The sequence below is a fragment of the Balearica regulorum genome, chromosome 1 (assembly GCF_011004875.1).
Source record: "Balearica regulorum gibbericeps isolate bBalReg1 chromosome 1, bBalReg1.pri, whole genome shotgun sequence".
NCBI lineage: Eukaryota > Metazoa > Chordata > Aves > Gruiformes > Gruidae > Balearica > Balearica regulorum.
This window is the reverse complement of record NC_046184.1, coordinates 38,604,164-38,621,460: the sequence shown is the minus strand read 5'-3', so window position 1 is coordinate 38,621,460 and position 17,297 is coordinate 38,604,164. Positions and strand designations below refer to the sequence as shown.

The window sequence follows — 17,297 nt, the reverse complement described above, 5'->3', positions numbered from 1 at the left end:
ATATGTGTATATATACACACTCTAGGCAGAAGAGGGAACAATTGGAGTTTCCGTTAAATGTAGGGAAGCATCAGCATAAAAATTATTTGTCTGATGCTAAAATGAGATGAGTAGAGGCCATGCAGCTTAACTATCTCATCTGAAATATATAAAGCAATGTTTTCTGCAGACAATTCTGGAAGAGTTTGTTATACCATTACTGAAGTGATTTTCAAATTCCTTTTTCAACTCTTTCCATTTCCATCAGAGAATAGAATTCATAGCTGAATAGTCAAAAACAGATTGCTGGTAAGCTCACCCAGCTATCACATTATGGAAGGAGAAGAACTTGCCACAGTACCTCCTAGGTAGTATTAATGTTTACATCTAACCATAACCTGTACAGTCATTTTTGTGAGGAAGAGCAACAAATAACAGTGAAGACTAAATACCCTCGTTTCTGACCACCCGCTGGGATTCAAAGCATGGATTTCCCATGAGTCAGTAATTTCCCAAGCCAGGGTGAATATATTTCAGGCTGTTCCACCTTCCGTATTGCTGTTTTCAGTGCACCAGAGAGAGTGTGGCTGTATCAGCGTGTTGTTTCCCAGACTCTATGTAAGTGCTGCCTCTGCTTTTGGCTTGACCGTCTTTGTGTGATCCTCAGCAGCTCAGTTCCTCCAGAGCAGGGAAGTGAGAACTGCTCTGCAAATCATCTGCTCTGGCTAATAATGCTCACAGGTCCGCTCTGGAAAAACTGAGCTGCTGCCCTGTATTAAAGATTTCCCATGGTCATAGCAAAATCAGAGTAAACCAGCAGCCTCCAACTAAGGCCAGTCACTACGGAGTTGAGGGGAAATGTTTGAAGTTTTGCTTTCTTGGAGTTTTTAGTTTCTTGCTTGTTCTTATTTCTTTCATAAAGCAAATATTTTTACATAACATTTGCCTGTAAGTACATTTTTTTATTTTTAATCAGATCAGCTATTTTTCACAACTCATCTGTTGACATGTTAGCTTCTAATGCATTCTTTTGGGTCATGGGGAGACAGTGTGTCCATCCACTCTATGGTATCAGTAGAGGTCCAGCTCTTATGTGTCCTCATGTGCACATGAGAAACAGTAGTAATGTTACACTAATAGTAATTGATTTGAATAGTAAAATAATGCTGGATGCAAAAAATAGTTCTTCGGTTGTGCTATATTATAGCTGTTCCATCCAACAAAGGACTGTTAATCCTGAAAGCTAATCCTATTATGGATCTTGGAGACAGCTATTACTTGTGTTGTTATATTTTTCAGATATTTTTCCTTCAAGGAAGCCTTGCCTTGCAATTTGCTATCCTGCAAAGGCTCAAAACAAGGCCAGTGACATCAGATTTAAGTGGGACAGGCGCATAAGCACTGCGGCCCACCTGAAAGATTCCTCAAGTCAGAAGGCCCTGGGGATGACAGGCTGCTGTGATTAAACAAATCTCTAGCTAGGAAGAATTAGGATGAGGCTTTGTTGTGGGGTAGTTATTATGCATTTGCATTGTGAGGTCTGGATATAGAGCATTATAAAATATGTGGAACTGGCTCCATCGCTGAGTCTGTGCCTCACTACAAGCAGCGACTACATCAGCAACCATGAATGAGAGCTAGCTTTGGAGGAGTTGGCTGGCCAGCCAGGCTTGCTTGCCCTTTTTGTGAGCTTGCTTTTCAGCCCATGTAGAGTTCCTTATTCCTGTTGCTAGACTTAGACTTGTGACTGCAGTAACAGCCAACTTAAGAGAGCCACACTGGACTGAATGTGCTAGAAGTGACCATGATAGAGAGTGACCGGTCCTGTACCCTTCCACCATCCATCGACAGGACTTGGAAAACCTTGTCACTCTCTCTTTGTGGGAGACTCATGAGAACCAGGTAGCATTGACTGCTGCCTTTTCATCAAAAAGGAATAGCATGCTCTTTTAATTTTAGTGGGATTTTTTTTCTTTAATCCAAATGGATCATATGAGGGGTTTATTAATGTAACTTCTAATATTTTAGGATGTAATTTGGGAAGAAAAGGGTGCTATAAGGTTTACATTGCCAATTATTTAGGAAAACCTGCATAACTTAATGTGATCATGCCAAAATTCATGATGATGAAGTGTGATGGTACAGGGGGTTACAAGACTTTTATGGTCATGTTTTTACGATCATTGTATTAGTTACACAGATTTTTCCAAACGTGTGGCTGTAAAAATTGAAGGCATGCCCTGCTGTCACGTGCTTTATTTATGCCACTTGTTTTCAACTTTTATTCTTCCTCTGCTTTTTTTTTTTGTTTTATGGTATTTATTGTGGAAACACTTAGTTTATTATTTGGTTAAAGTTTAAATCCTGAAGTATTTTGTAATAGGTCTATATTAGTATTTGAAAGTGAGAAACAATTTTATACCAACTTACACGATAGTTACTGGGGCTGCATATTTGGTAGTATTAGAGAGCATCTTAGATGTGCATGGGTGCTGTTTACCCAGCACATCCACATTAGCTGCTACCAGAAGGAATAGTGAACGTTTTGCAATTTCTCAGGGGTCAGAGCGGGAGAGTGCAGGCGTAATAATCCATGTACATACCTTTAAATACATCTTGCTCTGCTTCTCGCACAGCTGCAGGAATGAAAGTAAAAAGTACATAATCTTCAAATTCAAGATTATTATTTACATAACTGCAGAGCATATAGTAAATCAGCCCCCAGGACTGTTGCTAAGAATTGGATGAATGCTATACAAGTATGCTAAAATGTACCCCTAGCAGTAGCGACCAGTGTTCACTGGAACTACATAAACATCCGTGCCCCCTTTTTTAATCAATTAGGCTGCTTCCTGGCCTGTAAAACTTTGAATCCATCATGCAGCCAAAAAAATGGCAGTGTTTCTTGCTGCAATTATTGTTGAGTAACAAACCCCAACATGCTCTAAGTCATGGTTTTGGGTACCATGAGAGCCTTGTGAGTTAGCTATTGTTACATGATTTGGAAAGGGTCTTTTCATCTCTGCTTTTTCTCTTCCTGTTCCTGTTTTATTTTCTGTGGGAGTGGGAGGAGTTCCTAATTGTCACTTTTAAGTGTCCACATCATCAAAATATTTATCGGGGTGGGTTTTAAATCCCACAAATACTAACTTAATTTCCCAATGTGAATTAAAACCTTAGCTGTCCTAAAAGTTGAAATAAATGTTGTGAAACCTTTAGGTTCCTGGTAGGGCATTAGAAAAAGAATAAGAAAGGTAGAGAGTCAACCAGGTGCCTGCTGCATAGGGGGGATGGGAAACAAAGTGATGCACTTTGTCACTGCATAAGTGATGGGAAACAAAGACACAGCTAACAAGTAAATTTTGTATGACCTTAAAGAAAGGGAAAATGGAACTTTTCTGAGCTTGGATGCCCTAAATTTAGACATTTCTAGAATGTTCATTAGGGGATCTGCTATTATATTAACTCTGAATTTATCTGGTTTAGTCATTTGCAGCGCTTTGCAGCACTGAGGGCTGGAGAAACCTATTTCTCACATGCAGTAAATGCTAAAGCTGGTGACCATTTCTAAGAACAGATTATTAGTATTTGCATTTGGATATGAGCATGTCTTACTGAGTGCAGATAAAAGAAACAGTAAGAAGGAAGCTATTGAGTAACTGAAATAATACACAATTCTTACAAAGAAAAATTAAAACAAGATATGAGTAAGAATTCACAGTAATTTAGAAAAGATAGTTTTGGAGTTAAAAGGAGCTTTGCTGGGAGAAAACAGATACTCATGAGGTTTTTGGCAAGTGAAACTTTTACAACAGAACTGTAATTGCCAACTGTGACACGTTAATCAGATTTTATACTAACTATTTCAGAGCAAATGTCTAATGCTTATAGCCCCAAAGCATGGGTAGTACTTATGCAACTTCTGCATCCTTGTACAGCTGTGCTAATATTATCTATAATGTAAAAACAAGAACTAATTTTCTCCCACATCTAAGAAAAAAACCCCCACAGTTAAACAATCCCTCAGATAAACCATGAACTTTTATCTAATTCTACTGCCTACTTCTTTATCTGCTTCTACATCAGGCAGAAATGGGTCTTGAAGGAAATTGGAGGTGGAGAGGTAATGGCATAGATCTATAACATGAAAACATTCAGAATCCTCAGCATTGGAGGATTGTCATTACTGGTCTGAACAGGAATTGAAAAGCTCTAGCTTTCTGTGTATGACATAATGAAAGGCAGTAGTTTGTCACTGGGGGAATTTGAGCGATGATACAACCAACATTTAGGCAGAGACTAAAGAACCAAGGTGCAGTCTCCTCCTTTCATAGGTAATTGGGTTGAATCTCAATGTTGTTTTTATCTTGATTTACTCTGTAATGCAGCTTTCAGAACAAGAGTGAGAATAGAGAGGGGGAGTAAATCAGGAGTACAGAAGTAGCTGCCTGTGTTTCTCACAGAAGGGTCTCCCTATTCCTTTGAGAGACCCCAAAGAACTTTTTTCTCAGTCTCTTGAGATATACTGGTTGCTAAAACAGAGGGATTTGTTCAACTCTGTTACACTACCCAGTTAGTCTGACAAATTGCTGACATGTAGTAAACATGTATAAGAAGAAGGCATCCTTATTGCTTGCAAGCAAGCCTGGGCCATGTGCTTTGTTCCTAACAGCTTATGGGAATCGGCCTGAATAACAGCTGGGCTTGCGCTTCCAATTTCCTTAGCTCCTGTGAAAATTCTGCTCATCCATGCCTCAAACCTAATGCAAACGGAATTCAAAGATGTTCTGAGATTTTTGGGGTGGGGGTGTCAAACACCTTTATTTTAGTACAAGAACTATCTTTTTGCATTCTAACATAGAGCCAGATGTTTTCTATTCTCTTATATGTCATAACTGTTTATACATAATTTATAAACTTTAGTCTAAATTGACTTTAAAAGAGATGTTTTGTTGACTAAGTTTATTGTACAGATCAATTTTCTCAAAGAGCAATGAAATTTGTGCTGTGTATGAATGTCTTTCCTCCTGGTCTGCTCTGTTTTATAGTGTCTTTAGCCTCTAGCACTGTTGGTTTGGCTGGGCAGGTCGTCCACACAGAAACCACAGAAGTAGTGCTGACAGCTGACCCCATAGTAGGGTTTGGGATACAGCTCCAGGGTAGCGTGTTTGCTACTGAGACCTTGTCTTCTCCACCTCTCATTTCCTATATTGAGTCTGACAGTCCGGCGGAAAGGTGAGGTTCTTTCAGTTGACTGCTAAGTACGTTTTGGTGAGCATTCCTCGGGCTAATTTGGGCTAGTTGCTTTCAATTTGTGATAAATTGCAGGGCCTTGCCCCATGGAAGTATGGTGAGTAATAAACTGTCTGTTCTGACAATGATATTTCATATGCCTGATCAGCTCTAAGAAGAATGGCAGGCATCAGTGTTTTTATCATCCAGAGTCCTCTAGCAGGAGACTGGAAGTTATATTCATGCAAAAGAAAAAAGAGAAAAAAGAATCAGGAACATTGCTGAAGTCAAAATAGTAATAATTCAGTGTGCCGTGGGGGGAGGCCATACCTAGCTCTGTTCAGTTTTGGTACAGAACCAGATCTTTGGGAATACCAGAGTTTTGATTTACTAATTATTTCATTGCAGCATTTCAATTGCATTTTTATGCTTACGTATGTCTTTAATCATGGCATGAGAACAATAGTAGTTGCATGGGCAAGTACTAGCTGCCATTGCAGAGCTATACCACCTATAGCCCAGGGTCAGAGGCAGAGGTGATGTCCAGGGGTGGGTGGAGGCAGGAGGGCTGTGCCCCTCTTCCTGGGTCTCAGCACCCAGAGAACACGCACAACCCATGCTGGGGAGTGCTTGATAGTGTCTTGGTGCAAAGGGGCAGCAGCAGCTTCTGTCCCCCTCTGTGCCTGGGTGGATGTTCAGCTGCTATGGCACACTTCCCCTTCAAGGTTAGGTTGAATGTGTTTGATATTGCTGGTTCTGGTAACGTGCACATCTGATGATTGTTTTGTATTGTTGTGCACCAAGGTGTGGGGTGCTGCAAATAGGAGACAGAATAGTGGCAATAAACGGCATTCCAACAGAAGACAGCACATTTGATGAGGCCAATCAACTGCTCAGAGACTCCTCTATCACCAACAAGGTCACTTTGGAAATAGAATTTGATGTTGCAGGTATGAATGTACTGTTATTCTGTCTTGCAAGAAAAGTGAAGGAATAAATCCCAAGTACGTTGCGAGTGTTAGGCATCCAAGGTGGAGACTTTCTTCTCACATACACACCACTCAGTTTTCAAGTGACCTATTTGAAACGTGTGTCTTTTTGTACAGCTTTCTCATTTCATGTAGCCCTGCAGCGTGCTTTGGAACGTAAATAGAAATGACAAGTCCTGTAGTAAGATCTGGTGACAGTCCCTCCTCTGAGTTATTTCCGGACATTTTTCTGCCCCAAGATAGAAATATTCTGCTGAGCAGAGACAAATCCTCTACAGGCCAGCTAATGAAATGTTTTACCAGACAGAAAAGTGTTATAAAAAGGTGGATAAGCAGAAAACTCTGAAGAGTTTCGCTTACAGTATCTCAAACCAACAATCTAAATAAAATAATGGAAACTGAATTAATAAAAGCCAGAAAAATCATTGTTAATGTTGCTGGTGAGTCTTTATTCTTACTAATGGTTTTCCTTTTTTCTGTAATGTGTTTAAGCATACAGAATATACCTATAAAATCAGAAATTGTGTAAATCAAACAAGTACATATTATGTATGTGCACTGCCCCACTATGTAAATAGTAAAAACTTTTAAGACTGGTGTTTTCATCTGGCAGTAGCTCCTTTGAAAGCATGACAATGTCAGATGTGCTGTATTTTGCATCGTGTGATTATTGTTAATGGCATTATAAATCATGATGTCAATAGCAGGCTAAAGATTCCTAGAGTAATTCTGCATAATCTTTTAGTATGCACACATCTAGTATGATGTTTTAAAAAAAGCTAAATACAATATGTGCATTCATATACATAGGAAACAAAATATTAAAAAATAAGAAAACCAAATAATGAGAAAGTAATTTAAATACACCCTAAGTCACATGTATTTCAGGCTTGTTTGTGCTCCTCACATTTGCTCCATGACAGCAGACTCATACTCATGGTTAGACTCCTCTGCCACATGTATGCTTTATATGTTTCCATAGCTGTAATTTCAAACAGCCCTTTTCAGGCCAAGGCCCAAACTTTTGCGAGCAGCAATGCCAAAAGTCAGGATTCAAATACAGCGTTGTGTGCTCAAGTGGTCTTTGCGTCAGTCAGCTCCAGGCGCTTCTCCGTTAAGTGATGTTTTGATTCCTTTTCTTCCCCGCAGATGTAAAGTCCATGGCAGTTACCTTAGTGGACAGTTAAAAATGTGTTAGACCTACAGCAGCAAAGGCCTGAAATCCTTAAGACCTGATCCCCTGTCCTTTTAATTAAAAGTTATCTGCCAGCAGTAAAAATTTCACACGTGCTCACAGAACTTGCATACAAGCTAAAAACCTGCAGTCTCAGCTGGCTGCTGGCCCATGCAATCTTCATAAAGTTAAACCTTAAAAAAATTGAGTTACCGTGAAATTACCAATAGAGCTATAAATCATACTTCACATGTCCTACTTCCTTCACTTCAGCATCCATGGCTTGTGATGCTGATGTGATTTCATCAACTTACACATATAGTTCATGTACTTGGAATTGCTGTGCCTTATAAAGTATCTAACATTTTAAATATTTTTTTATAGAATCAGTTATACCAAGCAGCGGAACATTTCATGTAAAATTACCAAAGAAGCATAATGTGGAACTTGGCATCACCATAAGTTGTAAGTGAAAGTGCTTATTTTTAAGACCACATTTATGGGATAATCTGCAGGTAGTAAGTAGGTCCTGTAAACTCATGTTTGCTTTGGTATCAACTTCTTTTTCCTCTTTTCCTGTAAAGGAATGATGAGCAGTGCTCTGTCTCTCATGAAATACCATTCTGTAACAGATTTATACTCCCCTTCTAGTACTTAAAGAAGCCAAAAGTTTGCCAGACCTAAAGCTTGACCTATTCCTTCATGCGTAGCACATATTTAACTCCCATTAAATTTTTTTTTTTTTTTTTTTTTTTTTTTTTAAGAAAAAAGAAGTCAATAGAATTAAGCCCATGCAAAAGTATTTCCATAGTTGGGAATTTTAAAGCAAAGTCTGTCATGGTCTCTCACAGGCTCTTGCACAGAGCCCCACTGCACTCAAGGGTTCTCACAGGCGTGGGGATCCACATACAGGGGCTTGTTTTCTGCTTCGGAACCTAGAGTCTGAAGATACATCCTCAATCTGTGAAACTAGTGGGCAGTCCTAAATGTGCAGGTCACATCACAAAGTCCCCGTTCAGTAGGGATTTCAGGGATTGCTAAAGAAGATAACGAGGATGAGCATTAGTTTATTTCTCAAAAAGTATTTGTTGCTTTGTTTGAAATCAAAGTGTTTCTATACTTACTTGTTTTTGGGAGCACACGGTAAATGCTGTGTTAGGGCTGGATTTTGGCCAGGTAAACTCCAGCATACCAAGCTCAGCCCTTGATGGAAGGAAGAACAATCCATTTCAAAGTTAATGGGCTTGTGTTTAATGTACTTAATGACAGTGCAGAATCTGATCTCACCGGAATTAACATTCCTTTACGATTGTGGCCTTTCTTAGACTATTAGTCTTTCTTTGGAATTATTCATGTGTCTTGAGGGAAGATTGTGCTTTGACTTATATTCTCAAAGCTTTTACCGGCACAATGAAATAAGGTTAATCAAAAGTACAGCAGGGAACTCAGTGCTCAGAATTACATCTGAGGAACAAATGAGAGACACTGCAGGCCTGTTTGCTTGCGTTGCACACTTGAATGAGTAATTGTTAGACTCTAAGATGTGATGTGATGCTTGAAGCAAAATCATAGGTCTGCATGTATTTGTTCAAATTAAAATACTGAGAAATGAGAAAACCTGGAGAGAGGCTGTCCTATTTCAATGTTATTCTTAGGATCAGTAATGGTTTGTAGGATTATTGTAAAAATACAGTCTTCCTAGTAATTGTACTTGTGCTGCTTTTTGGAATTCAGACATCTTGTACTTTTTTTCTCTCTGTAGGAATAAACGTTGAATGGAAAGCTAATGTTCTTGGGATTTAGTATTTAGCACTCCTCTTCCAAACTTTGCATAACTTCCTGACTTAGAACTTAATTCCAAAAGTTAGTGCTTTATCAAATTAGTGCTTTATATAATCAGTGACACCTGGTTGGTCTTAGCTCTGCTTTTCTGAGTATACTGCAGTGTCTTTAAATTATCTGTTATATATATAATAATCCCACTTATTAATAGTATTAAATGCATATGAAATGTGTCTAAGATTAATTATTTATTTCATTTTAAGGGATTTATCCTAATAACTGAAAGTTTGTAAATTTGCTTGGTAGAAGTCTTGAATTGCTGCATTTCATTCTTGCTTTTCAGTACTTTGCCCCGTTCTACCTAAGTAACTCGTAAATGAGGCAGTGTGATTTGAAGAATATAAACCGTTTATATTCATTTTGTCAATTTTTTGTCAGGGCACTTTAGCACATTAGCACGCCATTTATTACTGATATTGTCAGAAAGCTATATGATTTCTTTTAAAAAACAAATACTAAGGGAAACTCAGCGGAGTTGGTATGACCAGGCTTAAAGGGGTGATAGAGGAGATCAGGTTTATTCACTTTTAGGCTTCATCTGTTTAAGTGCTAGAGGCCTGTTTCATCCTCTCTCTTCTGAAGGTAGTGGAGTTAATGGTGAGTGAGAAAGTGCTGTCTCTATAAAAACATTACAGAGCAACGCCTGTCTTGCTTTCCATATCCCCAGTTTAGTTTGGGATTTGGATGAGAAAGTCAGGAAATGACCTGACCTGACAGACAAGACAGACATTTTTTTGTCAGAAGGGAAATGTAAGCCTCACCTCACGTTGCCACCTGAACATATGCCTGTTTTTAAGTCCAAGAGTTCTTCTAAATCAGCTATTAGGAGGCAGACATCTTGCAAGGGGAATTTATTTCTCTTTCTTTGTGTTATTTTCCTTGGTAATAAACACCACGTGTGCCTGCATGGAGTTACAGCCAGGTACTTGAAGGCTTATTTGAGGTGACATACAACACTAAAGACAGTTAAGCTAATTCATCGTCTTCAAAAAACATGACATGTAATAGGAGAAGAGACTAAGCTTCTCTTAGTTTCAGATTTTTTAATGCAAGAAAAAAAAGCAAAACAAGAAAAAACCAAAATCCCCTTAGACAGCAGAAACACCTAGAAAGTAAGATGGAAAGTAAGATGGAAAAAAGTTTCATGAGCATTGTTGTTAATTCTAATCCAGGGCACTGAGTTTTGGATAGCGCATGTCGGTTACCTCCTGGCCCATTGCTGCCTTCACACACATACTGGACTTCTGTCATCCTACCATCCTTCCCTTACCTCTGCAGTATCTGTCTAATCTTCCCATTAATAGCTACTTACACTCAATAAAGACCCTATTTCGTAGGTTGAAAATATAAGGGACTATCTATTTCATACTTCAGGTACCATAATTTTCACTCCCAGTTACCTGACTGGAGCAATTAGAATGTCTCAGTTCTTAAAATTACATCATCAAAATAAAGCATGACACCGCAGTGGCTGTGTGTGTGATTATGCTTTTATAACAGAACCATTCCCTAGAAGAAGGATGACTTTCAAGTAGATCTAGAAGTGTTCAAATCTGTTTCAATTTATTTTCCAGTGACATTAATTTTAGACCATGTAATGGAATATATATTTTTAAATTTTTTTAAAGGTAAATTTTGTGCCACTGGCTACTTTATCATAGACTAATATTTTTTAAATACATTGGATGATATCCGAGAAAATGACGTACTAGTACAGTCTGGTAATTGTAGTTAACAGCTTTTTTTTTTCCTTTTCTTTTTTTCTGAAGTAAGATTCTGATAGCCTTACTGGTAATGAACTGCAGCACCTTGCTTCATAATTAATCTCTCTCAAGCTAATGGGACTACTCATGGAATAAGAAGCTGCAAAGCTAGTAAGAATATCAGAATCTTACTCAAACTATCATCAGTTTTTCTAAGTCGTTTTGACTAGCAGCTATACTATAGTCTGCTTTATTGCTTTAGTATTTCATCAGAAACAAGCTTTGTAAATATCTACAGATATTTAGCATTGACTATGAGAATTTACTTCCTAAAGCACGTTTCTGTATATTTTGGAACTTCACCTAGCAAACTCAACTTCATTTTGCAATGTTACCAGTAATTATTTTCAAGATAGGGCCTGAAGAATCAGCAAGTTTCTCAGCTGCTCCACATGAAACAATACTTAAGGAACAAAAGAGCTTCATCAGTCTAATTTTAAAAAGCTCTTTCATCTATTTAATAGTCACACTATTTTGAAAAAGTCTACTAATTGTTAACCAGCATTGTGGGTAAGTGGACTTTGTATAAAAATATTTCTCCATCGCATGAGCATTTTCCTCTGCTTGTTCAACTTGTTCAGAGTTCAATCAAACTCCAAAACTTTAAGCCAGGCTGAGACTAGTAGGTGTTTCTACCTGGGTGGTATGTGAGATGTCCACCCCAAAATCTGTTTAAGTCACACTGATTTTTTTCTTTGGGTTAGCAGTGAAACAAGAAAGGAGGGTTGTTTGAGGGTTTTTTTAACCTAATGGAACAGCTGATTTACAAAACTGACATCACTTCACTGAACTTGCTTTCAAGTGGTAGGGGATAGGCAGAGGAAGTGTCTTTTCTAGTAAAAGTAGGGTAGAGGCCTGGGATGAAGACCTAGGATCATAGCGTAATTTAAAGAGAGAGAACAAACAACTTGCTAAAGACCAGCTTTCCAGCTGCAACACTAAATTTACTATCTGTACAACTTTATGCACTTTTCAGTCCACTTGTAGTGCATCATACAGACTGTGTAAGGTCTCTACAAAAGCTCTACAGTAGGTAGACTAACAGCTGGTCCAGGGAGGAGAAAAGATGAGATCTTTGATGGACAAGCAGAATGGGACAAGGGGAGAAAATGAATGGAGAGCCATAACAGGGTGATAGCAGACAAGTGGAGAGGCTGAGGCGTGATCAGGGGTAGGGGAAGCTGGGACTTGAACAAGAAGGCTGAACATGGGTGAGTGGTAAGGTGCTTTGGTTTTAATTGCTTCTTAAAAATAATTCTGAAATGAAACACAAGAATGGAGACTTAAAGCTGTACAGTGTCACTTCAAACTTGCGTTAATACATGAGGATATCTTTCTTAATTAAGTGGTCAAATACTACTTTCTCACTGGGACTCTTGCTTCTCAGCTCTCTGGGGAGAGATGAAACAGTGGTGTATATCAAAGGGGATGGAGGCTGCATAATGAATGAGGTGGAGGATTGCAGAAATAAAAAGGTGATCTCATGGTCAAGGTGGTTTAATGCTACCCTAGAGAAATTAGGGTTTTTTTCCTTTTCTCTGCAACAGACTTGTGCTGAGACAAGTCATTTCATGGGGTGGAGGGGAGAGAGAGAGAGATTTTCCACAGGTGACTGTTTGATTTTCTGTGGAAACCATTGAGATCCTGGGGTCACAATTGCAGAGATTCTGAGCATCTGCAGCTGTTGCTGAAAATGCCAGTAGTTGTGCTTTGGACACAGAAGCTGTTACATACTACAAACTATTGTGAGAAATAAAGGCATGGATATCTCAAATTGCTCACTGAAAATTGTCATACTTTGACCTAAATGTTCCTGCGTTTCCTCTCTTCATCTGGAAAATCAGGATAATAGTACTCAATCTTTTTGCTGGGGACAACATCTGTTTGCTAGTGTTTAGGAGGCAGTCTTAGGCTGTGGTGATGTGCAGTACAAAAGTTCAGGAGGAAATTAATGATTTTATCTCTGCAACACAACTGGAATAGTTTGTAGTAAGTATGTCACAAGCATTGAACAAGAATAAAACAAAGTGTGGTGTAGCTGCTTATTAAGGGCTTGTCAGCGTCAGGGGATTCATTTCACACTGAGCTGTGTTTTCTGCCTACAAAAAGGCTTTCATCCACCAGACACAATTAATAGCTCAGGATAATTGACAAAATAATGCTGGTTCGCAGTGACTCAGTTTGAAACTGTAATAACTGTGTGCAGTATCGTACCTTTTGCATCCACATGTACTCTGTGGCTTCGCACTTTGAGCTGTGCTCTTTCCCCCATTTTGGTTCCTTCTCTCTTCTTTTTTGGAGCAATAATGGACTGTTTTCTTTAGTACTCATAATTTTTATAAAGCTGTTTCATTAAAACTATCTCAAGTCTCTAACTGCAAACATTGTACAGTGGGCAGCATATAACATCAGAGATTTGTAAGGCAACCCAGAGGGTAAAAATGTAGAATTAAGAAAAAAAATGTTCACCAAAGTGATACTTTAAAATTTTAACAAGATACTAATTGGTGAAGCAAACGCAAAGAATTCAGGTAAATCATAGAACTGTTGTATAAGATACAGTTGACCCATGGCATGAAAGTATGAGGAACAAGCTATGAAAATTACACATCTTGCAAGAAGTTAATTGCTGTTCTCTAAATTGCAACATAGGCATTTTCTGAAAGCGTGCTGTTTAGACAAGTTTCTAAAAATTCTTGAAACTCCTTGTACATCTGTCTTCTGGACTTTCAGGACACTGCATTTGAAATATGGCTATTTAGTAGTTCTTAAACAGTTCCTTTGGACATTCAAAGGCTTTCTCAGCTGGGGCAGCCAAGGGTAACAAGATCTGTCAGAATATTGTGTTGGAAATGTCATTATTAATACACCTTGTGGTTGCTGTAGGTGAAGATCTGTCATTTTGCATCAAAGAGAAGAATCATGAGCTGCTAAAGTAACTGACTTCAGGATTTTGTAGGTGATCCTCCAATATGGGTAGTTTTTTGGGTGATTGTCAGTTAGGCATTGGAGCCTAATGGAAAATACCTTCTGTGAATGAATGCAGAGGCCTCAGTACAGAGCAGAAACGACTCGGCCAGTTGAAGAGCCCTACATGTGCAAAAACCAGTAGCCCTTTCGGGACATCTGAGAGCTTTATACCACATGGCAATGTTTTAATGTTAGCACACTCTATTAACAACAGTCCCAAAAGTCAGTCTTCGTTCACCACACAGACTACCTGCTGGCCAGAGCAGCCATAGGCAGTATACTTCCCAAGGGAAACTTGTCAAATACTTTTGCATAAGTCAGTAAGGAATTGCAATGACCAGCAGTGTAGAGCAGAGCATCCTTTTAACCATGATGAACAGATGGAAAATTGGAAGTTATGTCAGATACTCCCAAGAAGAGATGAATTAGGTGTGCAAGGAAAGGACTGGTGGGGGTTTTACTAATTTAACCATTTCTGAAATGCAGGGCTTCTAGTAGGTATCCCCAGTACAAAGTGGGGAAAAGTCCACAATGCTTACAGCCCAGCAATGGAGCAAGGTTACTCATCAAGAGGCCCATGTTTACTTCAGAGGAAGCAGCGAATCACAGTGAAGCAAGCATCCCTGTGATGTAAACTACATCTGTGCAGATGTGATAACTATGTATCAGCCCAAAGGTATGCATGGCCACTATCCACAGCACCTCATTTATTGTGGATTCCTCCTTCTCACCCAGGAAGCACTATCTTCATACCTCTGCCGTAAGCACTGAATGAGACAGGAGCAGATGTAAAGGGTGTGGGCTAGCCCACTCTAGATATTTTGTCAGAGCAGCTCTGTTGGTCAGGGATATAATAAAACATGATTTATGACTGACAGAAATATTCTGGCAAAGGATCAGCATTAGTAGTTGTGCTGAGAGGTTCTACTAACAGAAAGTCTTCCTTAGGTGTAGTAGCCAGGCAGGATTTTATGATAGATCACTGGAGCTGTACTGTGATATCTTTGCATGGTTCAGCCCTGGCCTAACACAGAATTCAGACATGTCAGGTTAAATTCACTTTGCACCAGTCACTTTAATGCTGGCATTTTCTAATTTTGAAGGCTATGCAGTCTTACTAATATGCTGCTGACGATTGTTTGTATTCATGTACGTATAATTTAGGGGAAGGGGAGGAATATAATACAGGTAAATAATATGTATGAAGTATTGATTTATGGATGAAATTACCCCATCTGCATATCTAGAAATAAAAACAGATACTTGTATGTATTCTTTATTGCAGCTCCATCCAGTAGAAAACCAGGGGACCCTCTGGTTATTTCTGATATCAAGAAAGGAAGTGTTGCTCACAGGTAAGACATTCAAGCTCCCAGTAAAAATCTGTTTCTATTATGTAGCCAGCCAGACTCAAGTTAAACAGACAGAGCTTGTGAGAGACTGTGCTTTTTTTTGTGTGTAAAAAGCAGTTACAAATGAAAAGTCCAGTGTATTAAGAAATAATTTTTTTAAAATTCCATCTCATTTCTAGAATAATGTTCATACCTTCTAAGATACCTTGCTTTATTGTTAATAGAATTTCATGTAAGTTTGTTTGCTTGTTCACAGAACCGGGACACTCGAACTGGGTGATAAGTTACTTGCAATAGATAACATTCGACTTGACAATTGCTCAATGGAAGATGCTGTCCAGATCCTTCAGCACTGTGAGGACCTCGTAAAGTTAAAGATCCGCAAAGATGAAGATAATTCCGGTATTAGCAATGAGCCTGTTGCAGATTCTTGTGTATTTTCAGGAGTTTTAGAACACAGAGTTATTCTTTTGCATTTACATTTCAGTGAAATGTTTTTTCTAAACATGGCTGGTTTATGCTAATGCTAATCAGAAAATGTCACACTAAAAATAATTTTAATGGTATATAAAGTTTTGAGTTTTCTCAGTGGCTATCTTGCCTGCAGGAGCTGCACTGCAAAATGCGGTCTTCAGTTTTCTGGCAAGGCAATTTCCCCTCAGGTGTAGCCATATAAAATTGATCTTTCTTTTATCAGCATTTTGGTATTTTCTCTGCTTTTAAGATTGGAATTATGATTAGCAAAGCATGGATCCATAGGCCTCAGTTCTCCAGCAGAGCGGTGAAGTGCATGTTTATCCATAAACTTACAAACTTGAGTTCAGTATGACTGGTCACATGCTTAACGGTAAGTAGTACTTTACACGCTGTGCTTGATGGCTGATGGAGGAGCCATGTCTGATCAGCCCAATGGAAGTAATGGAGCTGCCATCATTTTGCACACCTACATCTATTACTATTCCCCATTATGGATTCCATAAGAGCAGAATTTCTGCCTGGAGAGTAGAAGCAAGTTCTGTTATGCGTTCTAGTGGCAAAGGAAGTTAGACAATTATAACTACCATTATTTATGGGATTTATAATACAGCGTTACACAAAAGCATGAACTGTAGATTCACCTCTCTTAAGCTCTATACAATCTCACAGCAAAAAGGCACAGCCTGTCACACTTTATTATTTAAAATCAAGTGTAACTGTTGAAATGGTGTTTAGAATTGCACTAGAATGCTCTTTTCCTGTACTTGCTTTGGAAAGCAAACAGAAAGTATCTTCTCAGTATGATCAGCACAAAGCAAAGGCGGATACATTTAGCACCTGGTGCAAATTGGCTGTCAGAAGTAAATTTTGATCCAGCCAAGTGAACGGCCACTGCTCGGCAGGATATTGTGGTTAGGTCCCTGCAGGTGGTGAGGCGGAATTTGCTACACACAGGAGGTCCATCTTGGACAGAGGCTGGCCAAACTGGCCATGGGCTGTACATCCAAAGGGACACCTGACTGGCAGTTGCTTTGCAAAATGGAGCAAACCAGGTGTGTTGTGAAGAGCAAACTGCAACTACATTTGGCAGAAGAATGACAGGAAAAATACCTGTAGAAGGAAGTTTTTGTTTTCTCCTGCACAAGAGAGGGTCTGTCTTCTCAGTGTTCATGGTACCTAGGATCCCTCCTTCACCGTCTTCCTCTCATTTGCAAGACTCCCTCTCATTCAATAACCCTGCATAGAAATTATCAACAGACCACAGAAGAGGGGCATGAGTTAGAGCCACGTAGAAGAGTTAATAACTTCTCTCACACTTTCAAACACCTGTGGGTTTGTCCTCTGTGTGTCATGTCATCCCCCCAGTTCCCCTCACCTTGTGAACTTAATCTTTTTCTAGGACAGCTCCCATTTCTGTTGAAGTTGGTACACATTTTCTGTTGCTGTCACTGAAATACGGATTTCATTCTCCGCCCATGTAAAGTAACATGTTTGCTGTCTTAGGTATTGCACATCATGG

The 17,297-nt window shown here is 39.0% G+C and overlaps 1 protein-coding gene across 10 annotated transcripts in view; it reads left to right on the top strand.

The window, feature by feature from the left end:
• GRIP1 (glutamate receptor interacting protein 1) overlaps positions 1 to 17,297 on the top strand; it is a 334,877-nt gene that overhangs the window by 291,616 nt on the left and 25,964 nt on the right. For all 10 annotated transcript variants that reach the window (XM_075746053.1, XM_075746045.1, XM_075746076.1 and 7 more), the window contains 5 exons: positions 5,028 to 5,214; positions 6,016 to 6,161; positions 7,759 to 7,839; positions 15,235 to 15,304; positions 15,558 to 15,703. In XM_075746053.1, the coding sequence (XP_075602168.1) occupies positions 5,028 to 5,214; positions 6,016 to 6,161; positions 7,759 to 7,839; positions 15,235 to 15,304; positions 15,558 to 15,703 (630 nt within the window). The remainder of the gene's footprint in view (positions 1 to 5,027; positions 5,215 to 6,015; positions 6,162 to 7,758; positions 7,840 to 15,234; positions 15,305 to 15,557; positions 15,704 to 17,297) is intronic.